This window comes from Hippocampus guttulatus, chromosome 1 (assembly GCF_054856545.1).
Source record: "Hippocampus guttulatus isolate MCC_2025c chromosome 1, RoL_Hgut_1.0, whole genome shotgun sequence".
Classification (NCBI taxonomy): Eukaryota; Metazoa; Chordata; class Actinopteri; order Syngnathiformes; family Syngnathidae; genus Hippocampus; species Hippocampus guttulatus.
The window spans coordinates 9,663,894-9,689,334 of NC_141261.1; the positions used below are offsets into that span (position 1 = coordinate 9,663,894).

The 25,441-nt window shown below is 43.0% G+C and overlaps 1 protein-coding gene and 1 pseudogene across 2 annotated transcripts in view; one reads left to right on the forward strand and one right to left on the reverse strand.

The window, feature by feature from the left end:
- The window catches only part of celsr3 (cadherin, EGF LAG seven-pass G-type receptor 3), a 67,252-nt gene that overhangs the window by 16,380 nt on the left and 25,431 nt on the right, over window positions 1-25,441 (forward strand). For both annotated transcript variants that reach the window (XM_086108292.1, XM_086108301.1), the window contains exons 2-14: window positions 1,025-1,368; window positions 2,540-2,828; window positions 11,875-12,097; window positions 14,255-14,370; window positions 14,504-14,592; window positions 14,881-14,895; window positions 15,939-16,096; window positions 17,717-17,880; window positions 18,991-19,116; window positions 19,626-19,795; window positions 19,888-20,073; window positions 21,077-21,187; window positions 21,292-21,460. In XM_086108292.1, the coding sequence (XP_085964418.1) occupies window positions 1,025-1,368; window positions 2,540-2,828; window positions 11,875-12,097; window positions 14,255-14,370; window positions 14,504-14,592; window positions 14,881-14,895; window positions 15,939-16,096; window positions 17,717-17,880; window positions 18,991-19,116; window positions 19,626-19,795; window positions 19,888-20,073; window positions 21,077-21,187; window positions 21,292-21,460 (2,160 nt within the window). The remainder of the gene's footprint in view (window positions 1-1,024; window positions 1,369-2,539; window positions 2,829-11,874; window positions 12,098-14,254; window positions 14,371-14,503; window positions 14,593-14,880; window positions 14,896-15,938; window positions 16,097-17,716; window positions 17,881-18,990; window positions 19,117-19,625; window positions 19,796-19,887; window positions 20,074-21,076; window positions 21,188-21,291; window positions 21,461-25,441) is intronic.
- Window positions 22,419-23,225, reverse strand: LOC147210312 (uncharacterized; annotated as a pseudogene).

Consider the following 25,441-nt stretch of genomic DNA (forward strand, 5'->3'; position numbering starts at 1 on the left):
ATATCACCGATGACTAAACTCCCGTCAACGCCGCATTTCCGCACATGTGGGTCATTTCACATGACTGTGGCAATTGATGCTGGCTTCTCCCAGAGTAGTTTTCCAAATGCGCTGCCCCAATTTGTCAGCCCAGTATTATGCACAATGGACATATCATCCAATTGTCACATGCTCAGGAGCAGTTAAATAAAATAGATATCTTCTGTAACCCAATTCATATAGTCTGTTTGTTTGCTTCCACTAACACTTTCACTTCCATGACTTCAAAGCATAGTTTTGCACTTGCGGGGCCCTCCCAAATGTTCCATTTGAAAATGATCACAGCTTCCTAAAGCGCAAAATCCTTTTTTTTAAAAAGGGCAGTTTCCACCACTTTTACAACGTTGCCAACAGTGCACACAATCTGTTAGAGTGAACACACAATTTAGAACCCAGCCCTGCTGTGTCTTCAGTCACATATGGTGCCTCTCATCTTAATTAGAGTATCTCGTTTGGGAGTTGTCATTCTTCCTCTCCCAGTTGGACTCCTTATTCTATCCCAATGGCAAATCTTTTTTGTGTTTCGAACACAGTCACATTTTGTATGTAACAGTACTTGAAATCTGAACATGGACCTCTTCAATTTTGGCTGTTGAATTGATGAAACTACAGTTGTCCGACTTCACCGCTATGTAGCACAACAACAGTATAATTACGATTTCAGTATTGGGGGTGGGAATGGGAGGGGAAGCCTGTAGAAACCAGTGTGAGTGCCTTCGAAACACATTCTTAGTTCTTCGTGACATCTGACGTTACACCTTATCATTATTTGTTTGCATTGTTATATGTGTGAAATATTTGTACAACATTGCGCATGACAATATTTACCCCCATTCCAAATTATTATTCATTTATCCTGCATTGGATTGATTCATTTTCTCCTCTTTGCTCGTGTCTTCATTCATCACCTTGTTGTTTCTCCCTTCACCTTATTAATGTTTTAATTAATCTTGGTTGTTTTTTCTTTTTCTTCTTTTGCTTACAGATGGCGTTCACAGCATTTCGGCGCACTGCGTTCTACGCGTGCTCATCATTACCGAGGACATGCTGGGCAGCAGCGTCACCGTCCGCCTGCAGAACATGTCCCAGGAGCACTTCCTCTCACCGCTGCTGGGTCACTTCCTGGAGGGTGTGTCGGCGGTTCTCTCTGTGCCCGTCGAGGACGTCTTTGTGTTCAACATCCAGCCGGACATGGATGCGGCTCCGGGAGGGATCCTGAATGTGAGCTTTTCCGCGGTGCTACCAGGGGGACACTTCTTTCCTTCCGAGGCCCTGGAGGAACAACTGTACCTGAACAGGCCGCGGCTGACCTCGCTCACACAGATGGAGGTTTGTAACCCTGCAAGAAACTCCCTACACCAATGCTTGTGACACTCCGTTGCTTTTGTCCATACCTTTACATTCGTTCCCATGGCGACAGAAGCCATCATGGAATGTGTGATTGAGATGAGCATAAAAGGAGTTTAACCTTGAAGAAAGAACGCTGCTCTTTAAATGCAGTCAATTGATGTTAAAATACATTGGCTACTGCCACGCGTCTTGAACAGTACATGTCATGTTAAAAAAAATAGATAAAAATGCACACAAAGGCAAATCTTGAACAGAGAAGCTAAGGAGTGAATATGATAACAACACCCAATTGCCTTGACTAAGCGTTCAAACAGAATGTTTGGATCGAAACACAGGCTACTCAGATGCCACAGGGGCCAGATATGCTGTAAAATATTCACTAACGTTTTAATCATCATTTCATGTCTTTTCTTGAACCTTTCACATTAATGACTATGGGTCGCTGATGATGTAGTGGTACGCTCGCCTGGCTTGTGTGCAGGCAGCGTGGGGTCGATTCCCAATCAGTGACAGTGTGGGTGTGGGTGTGAATGGTCATTTGTCTCGATATGTGCCCTGCGACTGACTGGCAAACAGTTCAGGGTGAAGTTTGCCTTTCGCCCAAAGTCAGCTGAGATAGGCTCCAGCAACTCCTCGCGACCCGATTCAGGATAAGCGGTGTTGAAAATGGATAGATGGATGGATGGAGTACTGAACAAACTGTATTGAAAAAAAAACACTAGCAGGTGTAGACCAGAGAAAGTAAATCAAAAACACAAACAAAGTCCTGAAAACCACAAGAAACCAAAGTAACAAATAAAATCCCATCCAACAAAGACTGACAGAACCCAGGAAACTAAAGACAAGCAAACTGACGAGACAACAAGGAACACCTGGACGAGACCCAAAGGGAGCGCTGATTGGTTGACACAAGGGACCCGGATGACAACAGACGGACACAAAACCAAACGAGGAAGACAAAAGCACATGAGGAAGCAAAACCAAAACGTCACCTAAACAAAAACAGAATCATGACAAATGGCTCAGATGTTAATTTTGCTATATCGCCCACAGCCTCAGAGGGGCATATCTACATTTCATCGGTAGCCGCTTTGACATGCTGTGATCAATGTCTCCCCCCCCACCCCCCCGACATTTTCTGCCCCCTCAGGTCCTTCCATTTGACGACAACGTGTGTCTACGTGAGCCGTGTCAGAACTACATGAAGTGCATCTCCGTGCTGCGCTTCAATAGCTCCGCCCCCTTCATCTCCTCCCCCTCCATCCTGTTCCGGCCCATTCACCCCATCGCCGGCCTGCGCTGCCGCTGTCCTGTGGGCTTCACCGGTGACTACTGCGAAACCGAGATCAATCTTTGCTATTCCAACCCTTGCCTGAACGGAGGGGTGTGCACCCGCAAAGAGGGAGGGTACACGTGCATCTGCCGTGAGGACTACACCGGTGAGTTCTGCTCTACTCTTATTTGTACAAACAGAATTAGTCAGACATTTTACTGAAATGAAGCACGATACTATGCTGGAACTTCTAAAACGGCAACTCCATATGGAAGTGATGCAATCAACAGGGTAAGAACATAAATTACTTTCAGACAAAAACAAAGCCTGAAAAAGTTCGCAACCGTGAGTTCCCACAAAGTTGCAGTTCACTTTTTCCAACCTATCCCGAGCTACGAATGGAAAAGGGTTCTCTGCGCTCAACGCTGGAGATCTAAACCACGAATGAAAACCACCTTATAAATAAATGATTGGCCACATCTCTCCTTACTTCACCTTGAAATTATGAAACCATGATGAGAAACGTGAATCTATACTTTGCATGCCGAATGTTTTTCTATATTGTAGCTGATTTTTTTTCCCCAATATATTGCTGATTGCATCATCGCTGTCTCATAATAATGATTATTGTTATCTTTGGTAAAATATTGCAATAATATTGTACTGGGCTGCACGGTCGACTGGTTAGCACGTCCGTCTCACAGTGCAGAGGTGCAGGGTTCAATTCCGACTCCGGCCTTCCTGTGTGGAGTTTGCATGCTCTCCACGTTCCTGTGTGGGTTTTCTCCGGGTACTGCCATTTTCCACCCACATTCCAAAAACATGCATGGTAGGATAATTGAACACTGTACAACTGTCCTAAGATGTTCTCGTAAGCGCGAGTGGTTGTTCGTCTATGTGTGCCCTGCGATTGGCTGGCAACCAGTTCATGGTGTACCCCACTTGAGATAGGCTCCAGAAAGCCTGTGATCATCCTGAGGATAAGCGGATCAGATAATGAATGGGTGGAAATTGTACTGCAAATTACTTTGAAAATCCCACTCATAGCAATGACAAGAAGAAACTTTTTTTTTTTGGACCATATCCTAAAATTGTTAATTATGTGTACAATAGGCTTTCACTTTTGCATAAGAGTTTAGCAGATTGTGAAGAGAGTTGCCGTGTTTGTTTGTTTGTTTTGCATAGGAAAGATTCACAAATAGAAGCTGCTAATGATGGCCGTACCGTGTAATTATTGTTGTTTTTCACTTCCATGTAATTACTATGGATGTGGTTGAGATCTGAGACGAATAAGTGTGTTACGCCACTCATGAATTTCAAATCCGGATCAGCTCCCTAAAAAAAAGAAGAAAAAAAAAGAAAGGTGGCCTCGGGTAAAAAATGTTTTGTTTTTTTGTCGTAACGCCAAGGAAAAGAACACACATTGTGTGGCGTTTCTGTGAAGGGAAGCTAACGGTGTTCTTTGTTGACGTCCCACATTGACATTGTTTTTGATCCGCTGTGTTTTCCCACTTTTGTCATATTGAGCCTGACAACATGAAACACGCACCATCGTCTTGCGGGAAAACGTCTGCTTTCCAGTTGTCTACCTGTTACTTTGTCATTTATGCACACAGACACACGCAGCACCACAACATAAAACTGCAGGGGTTTTTTTAACTTCATTTTTTTATTTGAATTGAAATGATGCTGTAAAGTGTCACATCACAGAGGAAAAAGTGGTTTCAAACTCCCACTGGGTCATTCAGGAAGAGTCAAGGCAAAGGCAGAATGGAAAGAAAACTGAGCACAATTAGTAGAAATACAGAACTCAAGGACTAATGATTTGTTGGCTCTCCAGTGGTCTCAGGCAAGTAGAATCGACTGATGTTATGTGAATGAGTCAGCCAAGAGAAGTAGAGGTGTCTGGGTGACTGATCCAGGACCTATCAGTATAAATAAAAGCAACAGATTTATCACAGCAGATGATCAACCCTTTCAGGGACAGCGGTTACTACAGTGGACAGCTTATCATGTTATCGGGTTACAGGTTATCATGATTGCTGCATGAAAAGGTGAAGAACAATTTAGACTAAAATGACTAATGCTGACTAATACCTAACAAGGACCATCAGCGGAAGGCTTTGAGGAAAAAAGAGAAAACATTTTTTTGTCCATATTTGTCGCCGCGGCCCGGTGGTTGACTTGTTAGCGTCGACCTCACAGTGCAGAGGTCGTGGGTTCGATCCCGGCTCCGACCTTCCTGTGTGTAGTTAGCATGTTCTCCCCGTGCCTGGTTGTGTTTTCTCTGGGTACTCCGGTTTCCTCCCACATGCATGGCAGGTTGATAGAACACTCTAAATTGTCCCGAGGTGTGAGTGTGAGCGCGGATGGTTGTTCGTCACTATGTGCGATTAGCTGGCAACCGGTTCAGGGTGTCCCCCGCCTACTGCCCGAAGACAGCTGGGATAGGCTCCAGAACCACCTGCGACCCTTGTGAGGATAATGGAAGGATGGATGGAGGTTATATATATATATATATATATATATATATATATATATATTCCCTTGAATTTCTATGGAAAAGTATCCATGATGCCATGAAAAAGATACAACGATAAAGGACACTCAAGATGGGGATGTATGACACATAAAATGTGCTCTTAAGGGAGTGCTTCAAGCTACACAGACGAGACGAGACACAAACAGGGACGCAGACTAAATTAGTTTGTGAGGAGAGGGAGAGACGACGCAAATAGAAATGAACTCTTGTGGTGGTTGTGCAGCAGGCTCTTTTTTTTTTTTTCACACGGCGAATTTGAGACAAAAGCTAAACTGAGGGGGCTAGGAAATGCAGGTAAAGACCCGATTACTTTTGGCTATTATAAGTGAGAAATATCATCCGTTCGACGGAGGAGAGAGAAAAAGATCACACATTTATGTTTGTTTTTCTTCTTTCTTCTTTCTACCCACATTCTTGCTGCTGGAGGCTGTAAATTTCCCCAGTGTGGGACAAATAAAGGATATCTTAATTTAAGCTCTCTAATGAACGTTGTAAATAATAATACCTCATTCGCACAATCTTTTACTGTGTTATGAAGCTAGTCGATTGATTCAAGTGTTTGCAGTGTAGAAATATAAAGCAGCATACATGTAAGTGAGGTATGTTTCGGTGAAATTGAAGCATGTAGCACAATCCCACAATTTAGAACGAGATGGAGGAGTGCTTTGTTTGAAACAAAGCTGGGTGGTCGCTGATGGTCGAAATTATCTTTCAATGGCTTAACTACTGCACACCAAAACCTGAGGGAAGGGAAGCACAGGACTGCTGTCCAGCGCTCTGAATGTCTCAGTGCACTCATCAGCACACATCATTATTGCCACACTGTTCTCATGTGTAGGTCGTACAATTATGACCAGTCACTCACAGTCACGAGGAGCATTTTGAGTTTATTTTTTTCGGCTTGCTTAAACACCGTTATAGCATATATGCGCCTGATTCAACAAGGCGTCACAACCTCAGCACGACACTGCATTTGTCCAAACTTGAGATGGATATTTCAGATACTGTATAGTCGAAAAACAAAAAATAGCTTGAAGAGGAAACAGTTGAGACACAGCTATTTATATTGACATACGTATTTTTTTAAAAATAGAAACACTGTATATTGTTGACTGTTTGCTGCAAAATCAACCCTTGCCGTGGACTTAAACAACTAACTGGTATCCATCCATCCAAGGGTCGCGGGGGGTGCCAGAGCCCATCCCAGCCGTCGTCGGGCAGTAGGCAGGGGACACCTTGAACTGGTTGCCAGCCAATCGCAGGCCACATGTGGACAAACAACCATTCACAGTCACACTTGGGGGACAATTTAGAGCATTCCATTAACCTGCGTTACCTAAACCTAAAGTTTTTTTTTTAAATCTGTGAGGAAACCGGATTACCCGGAGAAAACCCACGCAGGCATGGGGAGAACATGCAAACTCCACACAGGAAGGCCGGAGCCGGAATCAAACCCTACAGTTTTGCATGGTGAAGCTAATGTGCTAACCAGGCATCCACCGTGCCGCCGTAGGAAAATGATAGTTAAAAAAAATATATAATAATTGTAATTGCACGGTTTTAAAACCCAGAAATGCAGCAAGTGGACACTTTGCGGATTCCCCCTCAGTCTGTTGGGAAAACTAAAAAGGGATGAATCCAAGTGTTAGACAGGATGAAAAAGATAAATATTTCAAAGGATCAAAAAAAAGATTCCATCAGAAGTCTTTTTTACCTTTGAACAGCTGCCGTCAAGTAACTCAACCAGGGAAGCGGCCTTTCACAGTACACCTATGCCTTGTCGAGAATTAAACATTGACAGCAAAGATCGTTTATTTATGCGAAAAAAAGTCACAGATTAAGCAAATTGGGAGTTCATTATGCATTCCTTGAGGGTGCTGTTGGAGAGAAAGAGAACGAGTGAGGGAGGTGAGATTTAAAAGGGAGCAAGACCTACAGAGAGGAGACAAGAGCGATCTGCGTGGCGCCGATTGGCCTCCAGGGATGCACCATGTGGTCGGGTGGGAGCAGAGGAAGGGGACCAGGCGGTGGGAGTCGAGGCGGAGCAAACGAAGATGCCGAGGGGTGGTTGAAGAATATCGTGGCTTTGATGAATAAAACATCTGCATGAATGAAAGGATGGCGTGAATACATTAAGCCAAGCGTGGAAGAGGAAGAAGGGATGAGCAACTCAAGATGAGGCAAGATGGACAAAGATCGAGCGAGAGCGCAGGTGAGGAAAGGAAGGATGAGGCAATAGACCGGAGGGAGGCAAAGTGAAACAAAAACAAAACCGCGCTTAAGTGATGATTCAGGTAGAAGCGTAACGTTTCTGGACTTGAACCATGTTCTAAAAATGGTTTTTGCTTTGGATGAGATGCAGTACTGTGAATCCCCACCGCCTTAAGTACTGGTGCATGGAGCGTAACGCGATGTGAATTTAGTGAATTTAATCGAGGCGCTGGCAGACAGATTCTGAACGTCGTGCAGATGGTGGATGTCATCGGATTTCATTCATAAATATGACAACAGCGCGCATCGAACCGTCAGAATCATTGGATGCATTGTTAATATTAACGTCTTTGTTATAGTTTTGAAATCTCTCCTCTGGTTACGGGTGTCACGCATGGACATGAACGATTGGGGAGAGAGATGGTCTCCAAATGTGTACTTCACAGCTGTGATCTGTGCTTGCTCTCACCAACCCGCCATCTTCTGCTCATGCAGGTCTGCTTGCAGTTCTTTATAAACGTACCTTGCGTGCTTCAACTTCCTTTATGGACTCCAGCAACTAATTTTTGCTTCTGCCATGTTGTGAACTGTGTGGCTCGAGAACGGCCATTTTAAAGGGAATGAATGACAAGTGCCGCTTTGGTTGGCTGTGAATTAAGTCTGTTGTGTTCACACCCACAATGGCGCAGATCACCCATTTCTAACTCGACAAGCTGCGTGCATCTGAAAAAAAATACTAAAACTTGGTGTCACAGAGTAAGACTGCACTTTGCTCATGACCTGGCACCAATATAGAGCCAGAGGTGTCAATGTTAATGTTAATCATAAGCGCCATGTTTATATACAGTATTTTAGCGTCAAATGTTAAATTCGGTAAAATACAATTCACATGCAAAGAAATATATAGTATGTGTAAATGACTCCAATTTTAGGCGAATACTGGATGCGCACTGACAAATTTGGATCATTGATTTGTGAATATTTTCCGGTGAAATAACTTAACACCCTCTTTTCACAGTCCAAGAATGAAAAACAAAAGTGTCGTTCTTTAATTTCCCTACTTCCCTATTTCTAGCCTCTGTTTTTTGACCTGTTCCCAACTGTGTGTTCAACATCAACCCGATTGTGTGTTTGGCATGTGCGTGCGAGCATGCGTGTGTGTGTGTGTGGGGGGGGGGGTATTTATAAGTGTGTTTTAAGTCTCACCACACGCATTATTCATGAGTATTAATGTCTATCCATTTATTTTAATATTAATGAGCCTGTGCAGAAAAACGGTCCAAGAGACAAAGGCAAGACAGCCAATTTGCTGGATTAGCAAAAGTGTGTCCTTCTTTAATAGGCAGCCTTAGTGTGTGTGTGTCTGTGTGTGTGTGCGTGCGTGTCTGTGTGTGTGTGTGTGCGTGTGTGTGTGTGGACGCATGCTCTCGTCATGTTTCGGATGTCGAAAACGCGGGACCAGTCCTGGAAGATGCGAAAAGGTGACAATCATTCAATTACTGGCTCAAGACTTTTAATGTGTGAGTCCAGCTGCTCTTCCTTCCTTCCTCATGGCGGTTTGGTGGTTTGATGAAGACTTGCGGGGACAAACAAACAAACAATGGTCAAGAAAGCAAAGTGGTGGTGGGAGAAACCACAAGAATAACTCAAAGAGCACTTGTCAGTGGCTCCGTACATAGTCCGAGGAGTGTACAACATACTTGGAGAATATCGAAGTGAAACTAAAAACAATGATATAGCAACGATGTCACTCTATCGCCTGAAAGCACTCACAAACGCTCCCATCAGATTTCTCTGAATACATTTTCAATGCGGATTAGCTCAACAACAAGTGGGAAGACTGCGGTTGTTTTGCTGTTTCTGTTCACTTGTGTCTCTGTAGGCGTGTGTTGGGTGGGGGGTCGGGCGGGGGTGGGGGGTCCTTACTTGCCCTCTAAACATGTGTAGCCGCTGTTACATTTCTCAATGTCTTCTCTGTCAGATGATATTTTCGTTCAGACTACCACAGGGGAAAGGCGAAGGTTGCTATTGACTTCCAACCATCTGCCTATGTGCTGGCGGGTGTGTTTGTGTGATGTGTGGACCTTTTGCTGGTGGGCACCAGTTAAAAGCGGCGCAAACAACGTGCCAACAGAGACAGTTACATGATCAAACTTGACAGCCTCAAGGGTGAGGGGCAAGGATTCTTTGTTCTTTTTTTTTTGTGTGTGCACACAAATAAAAGAGATACCGTAGGTATGACGCACACAATTGGGTGTCATGCTTCTGCTTGTCATCTTCTGCCGTGTCGATGCTTGAAAGGCTGTCGTCAGGTTTTTAAGAGAGTCCTTAAGGGGCAGTGTATCCGCAGGCCAGTTTCAAACCCTCTTTGCTCTTTTTTTTGGTCTGGAAAAGCCAAGAGGAGGAGTGCGAGTGTGAGCAGCTGTTGTGTCAAAATATATTTGTGTCCAAATAGGCTGGAGGAAAGGTAGAAACTGGGCATCGACGTGCTTCATTCTGTGTGTGGTGATGGCGGGCTTACGTGGGTGTTTCTTTTCTCAGGGGGTGAGATAAAACTCACTTTTGTTGTTACCTCCACCAAGGAGGCTGCTTGGGTGTGTGCAAAAGTAAATTCCTATGAAATTGAAACAACACAGAGTGTGTCATAAACACTCATCAAGCCGTAGTTGTAATTAAATTGCCATGTCATGCAACTTTGTTATCTGCACGGTACATTTGTGAATCCAACGGGGAATCCTTCTGCTTACACTTAACTGCAAAGGGAACTTTCCGAAATGTGACTTGGGATGAGACCCCCGTTGAGATTCTTTGTTACTTTCAAATTTGGGCAAAATGCTGTTATTTAAGGCATTAACCTTAAATTAGGTGGTGGTCACCGCAACATATTTCAGCTAGTCTGTAAAGTGAAAGAGAAATACCAGCAACGTGTTTGCCCGCTTTCAGCATATAACTTGATGACACGTTTATTTAGGTTGTCGGCCATTTGTAAACAGAGGTTGTTTCCTAAATCTAACTAGGTAATCTGTCGTGCTACTAAGAGACCGTATAGATGCCACACCCACTTGATGATCCCTTTTTTCAGATTGCCAATTATCTTTTTTTGTGTTTTCCCCATCATATCCTGTGTTCGCTACATTTGATCTACTCTAAAGGTCAGTCCTCTACAAAAGAAGCTCTTAGTCCTCCTCAAGGAATCAGCACCCCGCTGCCTGTACTCTATAATGAAGGAGACATTTGCATAAAGAGGAGAGTGTAATTGGCTGCCTGATTGAGAAGAAAAAACAGCGGTCTTTGAAAAGGGTGCATAATGACGATAGAATCAGTACTGGTTCTGTTTGCACTGCTTTTAGATCCTTATAAACTTCCAGGTAAAACTTTCTGAAGGTTCCAGTGCAACAGTAAAATGACTCATTACCGGAACTGTTATTACAAAACTAGGCGAAAAGCAGTGCTGTATTTCAATCAGTGTGTATTGTTTCTTGTTCTCATACTGTTCCTAAAAGAGGAAAAGCTTTGCTGAGCGGGTATCTTCAGGTAAGGCAAAGCTTCAAGCTTGGTGCCAACAAGCCTGACAAGCGAGTTAACTCACAAGGTCGAGCTCATTCGAATCCTGGCTCGGGCCTTTCTGTTTGGAGGGAGGTGCAAATGGCGGTCCAAAGGCTGCTGAATGGCCCCTTGATGAAGTCATTTTGAATGAAAAAACGTTTTTACTATACTGCAGAGGATGCTGAATACTTGCGACTCGGCACTATTTGCTGATCTTTTTTGATATTTAAAAAAGAAATTGCTTTTGGAGTTTTTGCATGGGGAAAGCATCCACTTTTGTGGGGAATGGATGCTGGAGGATTACCAGGGTTTTTTGTAGAAATATTTGGGCTTACAAATCCCCCCCCCCACCAAATTCATTTCAATAGCCATATATTATACACACACTTTCACTTTCCCCAGCAAATAGGAAGGTTCTGGTTTATAGTTTTAAGTTGTAATATCACCATTCACCACTAGATGGCAGACATGACTTAGTTGCGCATTCACCAGGTCTTTTACAGCACTATACGACAACGTGAGTAGGTCTAATAACTTTTTTGCTGATTTGGAATGACATGCAGGACAAACGTAGTACCTCAATAATATCAAACTTTTGAGTGAGTTGATTTTTGTGACGAAATTCACAAAATTAGTTCTTGCATTTAATGTTGGTTTGCTGTTGATCAGTTTTGTGCTGTCCTTGAATTGTCATTTTGATGTAAGAGAGCCCTTTGCACTGCAAAAAAAAAAAGTTTATTTTATTGTTTGCCTCAAACCCTTGTTGTTTATGCAGTATATGCATTGAGAAATGATTGTGAAAAAAAATCCATATTTTTAGAACATTTATTTTGGAAGTGCACTTTTTTGGGTTATTTTTATTAAAATGGCACTTTTGTCTTACGGTGAAATATGATGTGCGCTTGCTAAACAGGTGACCAATGCGAATTTGACCGGCGACATGGCGGCTGCGTGCCGGGCGTGTGTCGTAACGGAGGAACATGTCGGGAGCTCTCGGGTGGCGGCTTCCGCTGCGAGTGTCCTGCCGGCGGGTACGAGCGACCGTACTGCACCGTCACCTCCCGCTCCTTCCCCCCGAAGACCTTCGCCATGTTTCGGGGCCTCAGACAGCGGTTTCACCTCTCCATCTCCTTAACGTAAGTAGATAAGAATACATTTTTTTTCTGTTGCTATCACGTTTCCTTGGGCTCTCATCCCTCGAAATGCAATTTCCCTCATCCAGAGATCTATAATTACACCTCTTTGATTCCTATCTTTTGCTGTTTCTTTCTGCCTTTTTATTTCATCTCCATCTCGTAGATCGATGCCATTCGCTTTCCTTTTCGCTCGTCTCCATCACACCCTTGTGAGGATAAAGCGGATCAGAAAATGGTTGAATGGATGGATGGATCTTTAGGTGGCTCATCAAAGTGTCTCCACCGACATTTTTGCCCTGATCTCCATATTTTCTTTATCATCCTGTTCGCTTCAAGCAAGAGTGTTTGGCCTGATTTTGCAGAGCACAGCATTGGAGGGCTCGACCATTTCTCAAGTCACCGCCTAACCCCCACCCAAAAAAAAAAAGAAAAACAAATTTGTATCGCTTTCTTCATCATTCACCTTCAGAGGTGCACAATTTGTCATTGCCGCGGGGCCTAAAGACAGATACTGGGTAAATATGCGGTGCTCCCTGGGGCTGCAGCATGCAGGAGATGTTTGTGTGTACAGGCCAGCTGGAGGAGTGTGTACGGTGTGCTGCATAGACCAACCAACATTAGTTGAGCGATTTTCAGGCGGAGGACATCAATATGTTTTGCCATCAGGGGACACAGATGCAGTGCGATCTAAAATATGCTTTGACGTTACATTTTTACAACATATTAATGTAACGAGCGATAGCATAATGCGTTAGGAATAGACATATTGGGCACAATGTGTAGAACTGACCGCATCCTTTCCTTTCTGTCTGGGTTTTAGCCGCTGGTTGGTTAGCAGAAACTTGATAGCTCCGCATAACCTTGCCAAGCATGGTGCAGTCCTGCTGCAGTGACTGCTGTCGAATGATTCAATATTTGCACAACTTGAACCAATTCTCTTTGTCTTCTGCTATATTCACATTTACAAGACTTTTGAACTTACTTTTAATTAAAAAAAAAATCCATCGTCTGATGGTCTTATAATGCTTTAGAAGTGAAGTCCACCCCAAGTGCGAAGCAGGATTATATTAGCGCTTGATTTTAAATTCTTAGTTTTTATTTCATTTTGAATGTTTTTTTAAAAAAAAATTCAGTTTGTTGTTATTACCTTTTAGAGTGGGTGTGTTGGTTTTTATCTTTTAAATGCTTCATTTTAGTTGTCATTTGTTGATGACTCTTGATGCGAATGTTTTTAAGTCTACACTCAAAACGAGATGCCTTTTCCTCATGCTTATGATTGAGCTCTTTGAAAGTCTTTTTGTAATTGTGTATATATATATCCATCCAGCCATTTTCCGAACCGCTTGATCCTCACTAGGGTCGCGGGGGGTGCTGGAGCCTATCCCAGCTGTCTCCAGGCAGTAGGCGGGGGACACCCTGAATCGGTTGCCAGCCAATCGCAGGGCACACAGAGACGAACAACCATCCACGCTTACATTCACACCTAGGGACAATTTAGAGCGTTCAATCAGCCTGCCATGCATGTTTTTTGGAATGTGGGAGGAAACCGGAGTACCCGGAGAAAACCCACGCAGGCCCGGGGAGAACATGCAAGCTCCACACAGGGAGGCCGGAGCTGGAATCGAACCCGGTACCTCTGCACTGTGAAGTCGACGTGCTAACCACTGGACTACCGGGCCGCCTATATCTATATCTATATCTATATATATATATATATATATATATATATATATATGTATATATATATATATATATATATGTATATGTATATATAGATCGAGAGAGAGAATATGAAATAATATTCAGGCAAAGCGGCTCTGTTTGGAATTCTTGCAATAAAAAAGAAGACAATCAAAACAGCTTGATAACATTTCAACAAAGGCTGTGATTTGATGACTGAAATATTGAATCTAGGCTGTGTTTTTATGGTTAAGCAGAATACTATGACACGCTAACCTCTCCAATTCTTTTCAGTATGCTTTCTTTTCTGCCATATTTTCGATGCATATGTTGCCGGACAATCATGTGAATATATTTTGATGAGGGCAATTTTGTGCTAGTGACAACCAAAGTTAGCTTTACTAGCATATCCTGCACATTTTTCAGGAACTTGCCATGAAGCTGAAATAATAAGCGGGTCTGGTTTTTTTTTTCTAGTTTTGCAACACTTGAGAACAGCGGTCTTCTGTTCTACAATGGACGCTTCAACGAGAAGCATGACTTTCTTGCTCTGGAGATCCAAGAGGGTCAAGTGGTGCTCAAATATTCCACCGGTATGTTTCTCGATTGGACTCAGACTTTGTACGAACTTTGAGGACAACATGTTCTCTAAATACATTTTGAACAACAGAAAGAAAAAAAAACCCCTGCAAGGTGTTATTTTGAGTTTTTCTCCTCCACCTGCAGGTGAATCATCCACCCTGGTGAGTCCTTTCCTGCCTGGAGGTGTGAGTGATGGGGAATGGCACACAGTTCACATCCACTATTACAACAAGGTGAGTTGTTGATCTTTATGTGTTGTTTAACAATTGCGCTATTTTATTATTCTCGCTCACATTTCACATATCATTGCAGAATGACTTCACCTCATTTGCCTTCCTCCTGAATTTTAATTGCTTTTGCTGTGTCTGCAGAATCGATTTTAAGACTTCATGCCAACAAAGCTCATTTATTGAGAACAAACGCGTGTTTGCACCATCGCGCGGGCGTTTGCTTGTCATTCGAGCCTTGCACAGTAAATGCACATCACCTTTAATTTTGCTCTGTTCTTTTATTTTCCTCAGCCAGCTATACGCTATGTGAGTATGACTGCGTGAGAGTCCTCATACATGCTGTCTGTCTTCCTTTCTTACCCTGCAGATTGTGTGTGAACAGTTTATTGTGTCTTGCCTGAGCAATAACTCCTTTCCTCTTTCCTTGCTATGAGATATGAAACATGTATCCCACTGACAGGCTATATGTTAGACTGAGAGTAACACATGGAATGGACTTTTGTGTCCAGAACACACGGTTGATTTGAAGCATGTTCTTTCTATGAATTTGTGCCAAAACGGTATGTTCTTGAAATACTGCAATTTATAATACATTAATTGCCATATGCGTGTCACAATTTTATTGAGAAGACCTTCATGTTATTTGTTAACATTTAGTGAAAGGGACTAAAATTAGCTGCCACATGTGAGAAGTAAATACAGCAGAACCTGGCCCTCTACGATTGTTGTTGAAATGTTTTGTTTCACTTTGGACAATTCCCCTCTACTATGACTATTGTCAAAACTTATGCAAGTAGAGATGAACCAACACTCAGTGAAGGGTGCTAGCTACACCGTAAGATGGATATGCTACCAATGGTAGAAATCAGCCACACTGTCAATTAGCGACACTGACATTTAGATGTGCTAGCCATGTTAGCAACAAACAATGGAGGCACAACCAGCTATGCTGCTACCAGTGCTACCACGCTAGCACCGGGAGCAATTAGCCATGGCGATAGCTAGCTACATCATCAGCTACTTGTGGTGACCAAATAGTAACTTTCTATGGTGATTAACAATGTTAGCAACAAGCCAGCCGTACTAGCAAATAGCACTACATTAAGTATAGATTTATAGATCTATCTATATCTATCTATACATTCCAACGATTTGCGTCTCTGAATGAATGCAAAGTCCCAGATGATATCCATGGGATTTCATTTCTAATGCATTTCTAGTTGACAATTTTGTTCTTTGATGTGTGTCTCAGTAAACAAACAAACAAAAACAGTTGTGCCATACAACACATTCTGGAAAAAAATAAAAATAAAATCATTCTTTTTCATTTTGCTCCTATGTGTGTTCAGCCGAGGCGCAGCATGACTGGCGAGGCCCAGGGTCCCTCAGATGAGAAGATTGCAGTTGTGAGCATTGACGACTGCGATACAGCCTTGTCACTCCGATTTGGCACCCAGCTTGGAAATTACAGCTGTGCTGCTCAGGGCAAACAGACCAGCAGCAAGAAGTGAGTGTCTGTCTGGGAGTCTTTTTTTTTTTCATACTAAAATATTATGTTTACAGTTACAGGGCCAATATAGGATATATGGATTTGTTTTTAATTTGCTAGTCATGTAGTCCTGCTCCCCTAGAGTTCCAGAACGAAGAAAGCTTGAAATAGGATATTAAGTCGCCTTTCACGAGATCCGACAGTTCACCAGTTGACTGCATGCTCCCTGGTGATTTGCTGTGCTTCTCTAATGATCTTGTTACTCGTTTTATACTTCATCTTCATTTCTTTCAGCAATGCCTGCTCTCCCATCTTTAATAAAACATCCTAATAGGCCAATGTGCTGTCACCAGAAATTTGCAGGGAATTATATGAACCATATTAGCACGAAATACTTTTAGAATTTTGTGCTAATATGGCATTTTCTGCAACAAACAACACATAAAACAGATATGCTGCAGTCACAATGTTAAATATCGGCATGAAAAAGAAATATGTTTTTGGCACATTTGAATTTCCCATGAAAAATAATGGAAATAGGTATGAACAGTTGAAAACGTGAGTGTGAATGGATGTGTTTTCCTACATGTGCCCTGCAACTGATTGGCTACCAGTCCAGGGTGTAGTCTGCCAAGTCTAGCGCAAAGTGCAGTCTAACTGTACACCTGGGTGAAGTTTTCTTTCTTAAGTGATTTTCATAGATTGGCGCAGGTAGAAAGAGGCGTTTGCACCGTTGTGAGAGTGAACACAGCCACCTTATCTCCTGGCCAATGAAAGCGTCTCCACGCATTCTGTCATTCTGTCATTGAAAAGACGGAAGGATGAGAGAAACACTAAGGATATCACCCTCGTGGCATATCTCATCTTTTTTTTTTTTTACCCAGCACTGGCTTTCACTGATGCTTTTTTGTTAATTAAAAAAAAAAAGTAAATCTCTTGTTAGAGAAGAAACACAGATACATTAAAACTCAATTTGATTTATGATGGTTTGCTAAAGCCATTAAAACAAATAAACAAACAAACACTGGAGGGTGAAAATGTGACAGGATGTCTCTTTTTTTGATCTAACGTGACATCTTTCTTCGCATATTCCCTCAGCTCACCTTCTGTCTTTTCATCCACCTCTCCACTTCTTCTCTCTTGATATTTTGCTGTAACTTACACGGAATCTCTGTTTGTTCATCTGTCTCCCCAGCTGCCTTCTGTCATCCTTTTATCATTTTTTTGCCCATTATTATTATGATTATTTTGATTATTATTATTCTGTTGCTGTCTCCTTTAAAACACCCTATTTTCTTATCCACCCATGTTTCTCTGATTTGTCCCCCGCTTTATAATCCACTTGATGTGTAATGGCAGTCATATTCAATCTCTTTGTGCCTTCATCTATCTCCTCATCTTCTTTTCAATTTCTTTCTTCTCCTGTTTTTTTTTAGACCACCATTATCCTTTGATCCCCCCCCCCCCTCCCAAAAGCTGTGCTTATGCCGCCATTATTATTTCATCGTACAAGATATTTGATGCGTTTTTTTTTAATCCCGATCTCCTGTCCTTTCTTATTATTGTCTGACAATGGATGTATCAGAACGTTTTGCCTTTTATTGAACACCCTTAAATCCATATCTCCTTATTTTTTAGGTCTCTTGACCTGACTGGTCCATTGTTCCTGGGTGGGGTTCCCAACGTTCCGGACAACTTCCCATTTGGCACAAGAGAGTTCATCGGCTGTATGAAGGAGCTGCACATTGACAACAAGCCGCTGGACCTGGCCGGGTTCATTGCTAACAATGGAACACTGCCAGGTGAGCTAACTTTTAGTGGCTCGATTTTCGTGAGTAGCATAAATCCAGCGCTGCGCTTGGCATGCCTCTGAGATGAGGCGGGTTTGACTGGGTGTTTGTAATTCAACCTATGAATGCACCTGGCATATTTACAAGGGGGGGGGGGGTTGTGCTGTAGTTAGTGCGAACACAGCCAACTTGATTTGCCTTCAATCAAAGGGGCTCCTCTCATTGCCTTTAAATGCCATGTAAGCAGGTAACCTTATTAAATCTAGAATGAGCTGGTGACTTAAACATGCCCCCCTCCACAGTAATAGCTGCATACCGGCCAACAGTGTTAGAGAAGGTCATTTTGCAGGGTGGATGACTGGTTGGCACGTTCAGCTCCCAGGACACAGGTCCAGTGTTCGAATCCGGGCTCTGGCCTTCTTGTGTGGAATTTGCATGTTCTCCCCGTGCCTGTGTGGGTTTTCTCCGGGTACTCTGGTTTCCTCCCACATTCCAAAAACATGCATGGCAGGTTAATGGAACATGAGAAATTGTCCCTAAGTGTGATTGTGAACGCAAATGGTTGTTCGTCTATGTGTGCAATGCGATTGGCTGGCAACCAGTTCAGGGTGTAACCTGCTTACCGCCCGAAGACAGCTGGGACAGGCTCCAGCACTCCTGCGACCCTCGCGAGGATAAGCGGATCAGATAATGGATGGATGGATCGCAAGAATGAAATACAATAAAAATGTACCAACATCAGAAAGTTAGGAAAAACGTATTGCAATAAAATGCTGTTTTCCAGGTTAAATATTTTAATGCATGAAGAGTGGATCTTACGATTTTGTATTCTGCACTTATTGATCATTGTCTGTGAATGAAATCTAGGATAAATGTATTTATGTAGTGGCATGCACAGAGGAGGCGGGTTAGACATGTGTTTGTAATTTTATTTATATATACAGTATATATATATATACAGTATATATATACTGTGTATATATATATATATATAGAGAGAGAGAGAGAGAATATAAAATAATAATGAGATCTATACTTGATTTTGCGAGTACGGCTTGTTGCTAACGTTGTTAGAGAGAGAGAAAAACATATGATGTTGACTTTGACCTACGTCTATGATAGGCTGCAGCGCCAAACTTCCATTCTGCAAGTCCAATCCCTGCCAGAACGGTGGAACCTGCCGGGTCAGCTGGGAGACATTTTCCTGTGACTGTACTCTTGGGTATGGCGGCAAAGATTGCAGCCACGGTAAGAGCCTCAGCTTCATATAATCCATTTTGCTATATACTGTATTTCAGTGTATATATATATATATATATATATATATATATATATATATATATATATAAAACGTAACATTACGCGATGCGAATTTGGGATAGAAAGTGACAGTTGTAGTTTCTGTCTACAGGCTAACAATTCTTGTCTGTCAAAGTCGAGTGCACCTTCATCACACAATGTACCAAAGTCTTGATTCACATAGCAACTATATGCCGACCAAAGACAAGCAGTTGATGCGGCTTTTACGTTTAAGTTCCTACTGGCCTAACATTCAAATTACATTGTCTCATCATTATTGTTGGTGATTTGCAAACTGCACCGTACTCCTTATGCAGTTCCGTGGGCAGTAAAGTTGAATTTCGTCTGTATCATATTTCCTCTCACGTCCAATGACTCATCCGATGAGCCATCACCATTATCGTCATCGGAGATATCTCTGACCTTCCGTGCATGATTCCTTCTCATCCTTCCTGCAGTGATGCCACACCCCCATCGCTTCCTGGGAAACAGCGCCCTCTGGTGGGATCTAAAGAACGACGTGACCATCTCCACACCCTGGTACCTGGGCTTAGTGTTCCGAACCAGAGCCCGAGACGGGACGCTGCTTCAGGCCCAAGCTGGCCAATACACCAGCCTGCTATTCCAGGTTCTGAAACACTTCTTTCATAGTTTTGACCTTATTCGTGTTTCCTGGGCGAGACACGATTATTGATGCTGATATGTTCCATCCATTTCCAGGTGACGAATGGTCAGCTAGTGTTCTCCGTGACTCGAGGATCTACCAGACCAGTGAGGTTGAGGCTGGATCAGGTTCAGGTGGCAGATGGGCGGTGGCATGACGTCCAACTGGAGCTACGGGACGTTCGCAGTGGCCGTGAAACTCGCTACGTCGCCACACTCCGCCTTGACTTTGGACTTTATCAAGTAAGAGATGTAAAGCCAATACAAACTATCACTTCAATTTTACATTATAGAGGTATGACGAGAGAAAATGTCTCAGCCAATGTCCTCACAGAGGCAAACGAAGTGATAGTGCAACAGGCATGATTCACTCAAGGCCAATGAAATGTATGTCGGCCACACACACGAGAATGTTTCAACCTACAATTGACTCAGTACTCTATATTGACAGAAATAACCAAACACTGTAAAGAAATAAAAACAACATTGGCTACGGTCATGCTCCTTATAAGGATGATTCTACAAACAAGACCGTTCCGAATGCCCAAAGATTGTATTTGAAATCATCGAGCAAGGTCGGTGATGTTGTGTGCAGCAGTCAAAGGTTGAGATTATGACATACTGCCTCCGTGAATTGCCTTTGAAATTGTTTGGCAGTGACGCTCAGCCAAACATCAATTCTTACTGCTGAAAGACTAACACTGTAAATGGAACTCATTGATTTATATTTCATGCTTGATTGTTAATGTTTGCAGCTAACGGCTGCTTCACGACACTGTGCTCTTATTCCTTCAGCATTGGCCCGATGCGCATCTATCATATTTGATTGTTTTCTTTTGTTTCATCAAGTCAGTTTTTCATCAAGTGCTACTTTTATAGCCTGTCATGAAGTCAAATATAGTACTTGGCAAAATAATCACGCGTGAACATATAGTACTTAGGACTGGTTTGTTGCAGCCTGCAGCTTGTGAAAGCTAAAGATGCATTGTATTGTGTTGCATTTAAACATTTTGAATTTCTACAACTGGCAGTTCATCTTTTTTTTTTCTTTTTGTCCCCAATCAGAAACTTTGACATTTATGTCTTGATTCCTAACACACTACTCTTTTACAAGGTTAAACACAGCTATTCGAATGAAATCAGTATGCATCTTTGTTCAGGAATCCATCTTCCATCTATTATGAATGATAATCTTTTGTCTTTTCTGTCCCCCTTTGACTTCTCACTATCTTTTCCCCTCCATTAGGGAACAGCAATAGTAGGAAATGAGATTCATGGATTGAAGGTCAAACATCTGCATGTGGGAGGAGTGTTGGGCTCTGGAGAGGTCCAGAATGGGATCAGAGGATGCATACAGGTGAGACTACACGGATGAATTATTGACGAAGGAGCTGTCTCATAAAGAGATAATTATTTGTTCATAAGAAAAAAAACGGAGTCTCTCTCTCTCTCTCTTTCTAGGGTGTTCGTTTGGGTGTGAGACCGGACGCCCCTCCCCTGCCGCGCCCCTCCAGAACTGTCAAAGTCGACATCGGCTGCAACGTCGGTAACCCTTGCGTCTCATCTCCGTGTCCCGCCCACAGCCACTGTTCGGACCAATGGGAGCGGCACACTTGCATATGTGAACCTGGTGAGTGGGTGGGATAGCCTTTATACCTCACCTGGGAAAGTGAAATTGCGAAATCTATCTTTGGAAAGAGTGCGAGAGTAATGATTTTTATGTTCAAAAGTGGCAAAAGAACTGGCACTCTGTACTAAAGCAGAAGTATGGATACTTGTGTGAAAAAGGGCTCTGTGAAAAGTAGAAGTACTGATTCAACTCCTGAACTGTCAAAGGTAAAAGTTCAGACTGTGTAAAATGCATTACACTGCCTCAGAGAGACCACACTTGGCAAGTCTACCACCAATTTCTTCTTCAGCACAGGTGCAAAATGCTAGTTAGCTCGTGTGGCTTAAGTAGCACCAAGCTGTCCTCAACAATGTGGGGAGTAAAAGTAACAAAGGTTATCAAAAAAGAAATTTAAAAAACAAGTACCTTAAGTGCAGTAACAGTGATATTTCTGTCTTTCTCACGGCTACATATGTTTCATTGATGTTGAGGAGCTGTTTGAGTTCTCATCCACATGAAACAGGGGAAGAAACTGACATTTTTGACGGCCTTCTGAGGAGACTGACATCTAATGAGGCAGATGAGACGAGATTAAAGCATCAATAATCACAACAGTGGGAGCAAACAGATGAAGAAATGAGCCCAAAAAGAGTTAGAGGACTATGAAATAAAGGGAGAAGAGGAGCAGACGGCTTAAAAATGTTCATGCTTAATTAAGTGAAAGGGATTGCCGAACGTAATGTAAACAGCAGCGCTTTGGGGCGGTAGAACAACAGAAGAGAAGAAAGAGAACTTTAGAAAGTCTAATCAAATAGCCTGGAAACACGGTCGACACACTTAATGAAAATATCGGAACAGTAGGTTTGAGAAAAAAGGAATCAAGACTGAATCATTAATTAAGCAAAACATGTTGCGAGTGAAACGTGTCAGCATGCTGTCATTTTCCTTGCTGTTTGGATTGCTTACTTGCAACTTTCTGTCAACACAGTGGGGGGGAAAAAGGTATTTGAGGAAACAAAGTAATTTACTTGAGAATTGGGACTTCTTTGCATTGCCTACACCTGGGATCCTGTTGGATGTGGTAGACCCTGGCCTCAATTGATCTTGTATTAAAGGCCTGTTCTTGTCCTGCCATGGTTAGTGCCTCCATTCTTTCTTTCAGTCTAGCCTTTTCCAGCCACTGGTGTGGTTTCTCAATGTCAGCTACTTACTGTATTCAATTTGTCAATGGTACATGCCATGCCGGGGCTTCTCTTTCCATGACAGCCCATCTGGCTCCTTCTGCTTACTGGGCTCCTGCTGCCTGAGGCATTCACTAAGCAGGTCGTGCCTGGGCGCCATCATGTTGTTTCCCCTTGGATAGTGCCCGTGACGCTCACTAAGCCACGACCTCCCTATTTCTGCTTTATGTACAGTCTCAGGAAGCTGGACTTGGGGTGGAGCCCTCTGTGCACTGTAAGGATCTTTCTTGTCTTGATATCAGTGGCTCGCACCTCTTCCAGTGGCCACGGTATCTGATAACTGGAAAAGGCGTAGCTGTCAATGGGCTCGATCATATTCTTGCCGTTCAGCTGACTATTCATGATCTGCCTCAGCCTCCTTAGATATTTGGACGTGGCCTTCCTTCGAGCTGCCTCTTCATGGTTGCTATTTGTCTGTGGAATTCTGAAGTATTTGTAGCCATGCTGCACTTGTGTTATGCTGACTTTCGTTCTGTCCTTTCCGTTGTGATCATCATCCCTCGCCTAGATATCATTCACCCAAACCTATCTAGTCCAAATAACATTTCGATGTGATTGCTGTATATCCTTGGGAGGTGAGTCAGGGAATCGATGTCATGCTCGTTCTTGGCATACAACTTGATGTTATCCATGTAGAGGAGGGGAAAGTTGTTCCACTTCTGAACCGACTGGTACCTGAAGCTGTTCCTGATATATGTGTGTGTGTGCGTGTGTGTGTGTGTGTGTGTGTGTATATATATATATATATATATATATATATATATATATATATATATATGATTGTATAAGAAAGTTAGAGGGGAGTCACTAAACATGAAAAAGTTTGGAAATGAGAGCATGTGCTCGCAGCAAACATGGAGGTAGCAAAAGAAGTCAGTGAGTGTGTGTGTATTGCATACAGGATGAAGAGGATACACTGTGTGTTCAGAAGCCTCGGGCCTATGCAGCCTGAGAGAGGAAGCATGGAGGCATTGCTGTTGCCGTAGCATCCTCAACTAGCCCCACGAGCTAATTGTAGCGCCTTGTCGTATTGGCATGGATTAACGCACACACACACACACACACAGACACACACACATTCGAAAAAACAAACAGAATCATACACACCAAACATTTGTTAAAAAAAACAACCTCCTGCGCATGCTCTTGTTTATTTTAAACTACAGCTCTCATTATATTTCATCAGCACAATGATCATTAAAAATGAAGAAAGTTGTTCAATGAGTGCAGCCCAGAGACAAATAAAAGATTAATAGCAGCACTGAGGGGCGAAGAAAATGAAGAAAGGTACGCTCTCAATAATTCCCTTTCATTTGAGAGATCAAAAACACAAAATGATTTTGTATGCAATTGGTCCAGTATAATACATTACATGCAGTTTTAAACAGGGCAAATTTGTTCACTTTTTTCCCCCCTAATAATATATTAGATTTTTAATAAATGACAAATAAACTCAAATATAGACACATACAACCAATCGAAAACATCCTGTGCAAACAAAAGCAACATGCAAGGGCATCCGCACACTTTTGGTTCACAATATTGAGCAACGTATGTCCTGGGTACGACGTTAAACTGCATCCAACTGGTCCTCCAGGTTGGGGGTTGGGCGTGAGGTTAACAACCTCACCCTGTAAAACAAAACCTGTTACAGAAACGACGAGAGGAAGCCATTCTGGTAAACCACGGCGAAGAAGAGACGGCACATCCTTGGATGTATCTATGACGGGGCCGGGTGACATCCAGCAGGAAGCCCGACCCCTGATGACCCCGATCTTTGGAACCAAAACCAACACCAGAGTAGGCACCTGGAATGTGCGCACAATGTTCCAGTCTGGTCGCATGGACCAGGTGCTGAAGAATATGAGGGACTATCGCCTGGACATCTTAGGCGTTAGTGAAATGAGGTGGACGGGGCAAGGGCGTCTCGTGGTTGATGGAGCAACTTTTCTGTACTCTGGGAAGCAAGACCACCATTCCCATGGAGTCGGCATCATCCTCTCCAATAGTGCAGCAAAAGCATTGATTGGATGGAAGCCGGTGAATGAACGGATTATTACAGCAAGGCTCTACACCAGATATGCCAAAGTAACCATCGTACAAGTCTATGCCCCAACCGAAGCTGTCTCAGCGGACGATAAAGACACCTTCTACAACCAGCTCCAGACCGTGCTTGAGGAGATCCCCAGACATGACATCAAAATGCTGATTGGAGACTTCAACGCAAAACTGGATAATGACAGAAGGGGCCTGAATGCCACAGTTGGACCACATGGGTCTGCAGGCTCCACGAACGACAACGGGGAGAGACTGTTGATGCTAACCAGTACCAACGGCCTCAGCATTGGCAACACCTTTTTTGAGCACAAGCGGATCCACAAAGTAACCTGGGTTTCACCTGGTGGCGGGACCCAGAACGAACTGGACTACATCTGCATCAACACAAGGTGGCGCTCGTCATTGCTCGACGTTCGCTCCCACAGAGGTGCAGATGTGGGTTCAGACCACTTCCTTGTGGTGAGTAAAATCAAGCTGAAGCTGAAGAAGGTGAAAAGGGTGCAGCCCAAGAGACCTTACGCAGTGGACAAGCTAAAGGATAACAACATCTCAGAAAGCTTCTGTGAGGAGTTGAGTAGGAAGCTCAAGGTATCACAACACCTTGCAAACATTGAGGAGCAGTGGAGTATGTTCTCTTGTGCCATTGCTGAAACTGCAGAAGCAGTTATCGGCAGAAAGAGGGGTACCAACAAAGAGAGATGGA